This window comes from Melospiza melodia, chromosome 4 (assembly GCF_035770615.1).
Source record: "Melospiza melodia melodia isolate bMelMel2 chromosome 4, bMelMel2.pri, whole genome shotgun sequence".
Classification (NCBI taxonomy): domain Eukaryota; kingdom Metazoa; phylum Chordata; class Aves; order Passeriformes; family Passerellidae; genus Melospiza; species Melospiza melodia.
The window spans coordinates 8635676-8638533 of NC_086197.1; the positions used below are offsets into that span (position 1 = coordinate 8635676).

The window sequence follows — 2858 nt, forward strand, 5'->3', positions numbered from 1 at the left end:
ATGCACAACTACAACTACAACTAATGCTACAGCTAAAACAAATTATGTACATTAAGACCATAACAGGCTAGGTTGCTGTCTTCAAGGTGTTCCAAGCAACCTCTATCAGCTTCAATGTCTTCTTTGAGGATGTGCAGGTGGAGCAGGTTTCTGCCTCACAGGCGAGGTCAGCAGCACTGTTGGAACTGGAAGGTGAAGGACAAGGCCATCCAGAGATGTGTCTGCACAGCGAATCCATGTGCTGCATCTTCCTTCCTCAGGAGTTCAGGTGGCTGCCATCGGGTGTAACACTCCATCACAGCTCTGTGCAGGGAACTCCTCTCAGTGGCTGGAGAGCAGCACCCCGAGGCGAAATCGCAGCCGACCATAAGCTTGCCTTGCCTCTCTGTGGGCGGCCGGATCTCGGGCCAGGTGCTCAAAGAGGTTGGGTGGCACAACCTCTCGCATTGCTGGCGGCAAGCTGATCTCTGCAGGAATCCTCTCATTGCCCAGCACAAAGTGCCTCAGGTGTGTCAGCTGCAGGCAGCGGTCCAGGTACGCCATGATGTCCCACAGGCACCGTGCAAATGCTCTCCTGTGCCACCGGGACAGTGATACTGTGGTCAGCACGTGCATGACCACAGTCTTCCAGGTAGAGCTGGAAAAACCTGTGCCCCTCAGGATGCAGGTGAAGAGCTGCAGGCATTTCAGGTGCAAGCTCTCACACGGCAGCTGCCTGGCGATGTGCCGGAAGAATTGCACCTCTGCCACAGCGTACGTCTCTGCCCACGCTGTGCTTGCAGTAATGGTGGCCTTGGTGACCACAAAGATGTCAGAGTCCCCTCGGCGCACCCCAAAGAGCATCTCCACCGTCAGGCTCTCCCTGCCTTTGCTCAGCTCCAATCGGCAGGACCGGCTGCAGGGCTGAAACACCAAGTGCCACGAGTGCCACTGAGGCACTTGCAGCCACGAGCTTCTCACCAAGTGGCAGAACCAGTGGGAGGTTTTTTCCACGTCCAGGTAGAAGCCGGTGCAGAGTGTCTCTAGGAGGCTGCACTTCTGCTTCCGCCGCAGCTCCTTCCGCGAGTGGTGCAAGAAGCACAATGGCTTCTCTTCCACCTGCTCCTTCTCGCACGTGCACACCAGCTCCACACAGACGTTGAAGGTCCTGTCTGCCACCTGCCCTGTGCTGTTCAGCTCCAGGTGGAAGGTGTGCCCTGGTGGGGGATTCAGTGGGACCAGCACATGGTACACCCCATCCCAGTCATGGGGACTCCAACCCTCAAAGGCACTGCCCACTCCGATGGCTTCTTGAGGCACTGGGTAGAAGCTATTGCTCACGCTGTCCACAAAGACATGCGTCAAGCTCTCCATCATCTCAGGTATTGCTGAGCAAGCTCTCACCAGGGCCTCCACAGGCCACTCTCTGTGGTCCATTAAATGGATGCCTTGCTCATTCCCTGCATCTTCGGTCTTTTCTCTGTGTTCCACACTGCCGCTTTCTCCCTTGCCACCATCACGGTCTTCTTTTTCAATGGCAGCCACGTTACCTTGTTTGGCTTCTTTTCTATCCTCCTTTGTGTTTGCCGCCACATTCATATCACCCTGTTCTTCAACATTGACATCCGTGTATTCTTTCTGTCTATGTACTCTTTCTTCACCTTCACGTACATCATTGTTGCTGGCCTCACCGCTCCTTTTCCTGCGGCTAAACCACAGGCCCAAAAGGAGCAGGACTCCAGCAAGGACCCAAAATGGCCACTGCTGCAGGCCACCAGAGAGCACGGCTCCCCAGCCCTTGTCCTGCTCCTCCAGCTCCTGTCGCAGCCGAGCCATCTCGTGGTCCAGCAGCTCCTGACGCTCCTTCACTCGCCGGTGCGTGGCCTCATCCAGCCCATCCCCAGCTGGCTGGGGGTACTGGATCAGGGTTTGCACCAGCACGAGGAGCAATGGCAGTACAGCCATGGTCTGCAGGAGGACACACAGAAGGGGTTCAGTGCTGTCACCGAACCCAGAGCGCATCACAGGCCAGCCCCGCCCGCCCTCCCCTGCCCACTCCGGGAACTCATCATGGCCCTGGGCCCCCAAAGCCCCAACAGACACCAAGTGCAGCCCCATCACTCGGGAACCTGGCAACCCCAGAGCTTCCCTTGACAAAGCAGGCACAAGGGCCCTGCCACGCAACTCTTGTCAAATATAAATTTGGGTGACATGTCCCATGGATATTTTCAGTATACTAAGTGTAGTCTTTGATTTATTACTACTGGGGGACATTTTTTTATTATTAAAATTGTCTTGGTTTGATGCTGGTGGAATGCCAGTGCCTCCATGCAAATAAATTCTATCTGGTGTCTGCTGTGAGATGTGAGTAGGAATAGATCAAAGCAGGCTCTTATTTAGGAATAAAGAAGGAAAACTATTAACTTACAACTATATTTTAAAAGCAACTCACACAGAACTCAGAATGAAAACCTTCTAAAAACATTCCTCCTCCCCCTACTAAATTTCTAATACATTACAGTAGTACAAAACCTTGGATTCTCAATTCAGTTACCAACCCTCAGTCTATTACCACCTTTCAGATAATCAGTTCTCAATTCATTAAGAAGAGAGTAGTCGTTCTTGTACCATAGGCTCCCCCTGGAAACACAGTTGATACTTCTTGTGTTTCCTTTCACATGTAGCACCACCCAGAGAACATTTGCCATCGTGACCTCTTCCTTCCATGCCCAGTGCTCTCACCACTGCACATGGACCAGAGCTACTTCTAGGGTTCTCTTTTTAAGGATGCTTTGCTCAGTTCTATAAAAACCAGTCTCTCACTTTTGGGACACATGTCCCCCTAAATTCACCCCCTTGGGCTGAGGGGTCTTGAGAAC

The 2858-nt window shown here is 52.9% G+C and overlaps 1 protein-coding gene across 1 annotated transcript; it reads right to left on the reverse strand.

Moving 5' to 3' along the window:
- Positions 1–321: 321 nt before the first annotated feature.
- Positions 322–2097, reverse strand: LOC134417907 (inositol 1,4,5-trisphosphate receptor-interacting protein-like 1). Its single transcript, XM_063155777.1, has one exon. It carries the CDS (start codon positions 2095–2097, stop codon positions 322–324), a length of 1776 nt encoding a protein of 591 aa, XP_063011847.1.
- Between the last annotated feature and the right edge of the window lie 761 nt (positions 2098–2858).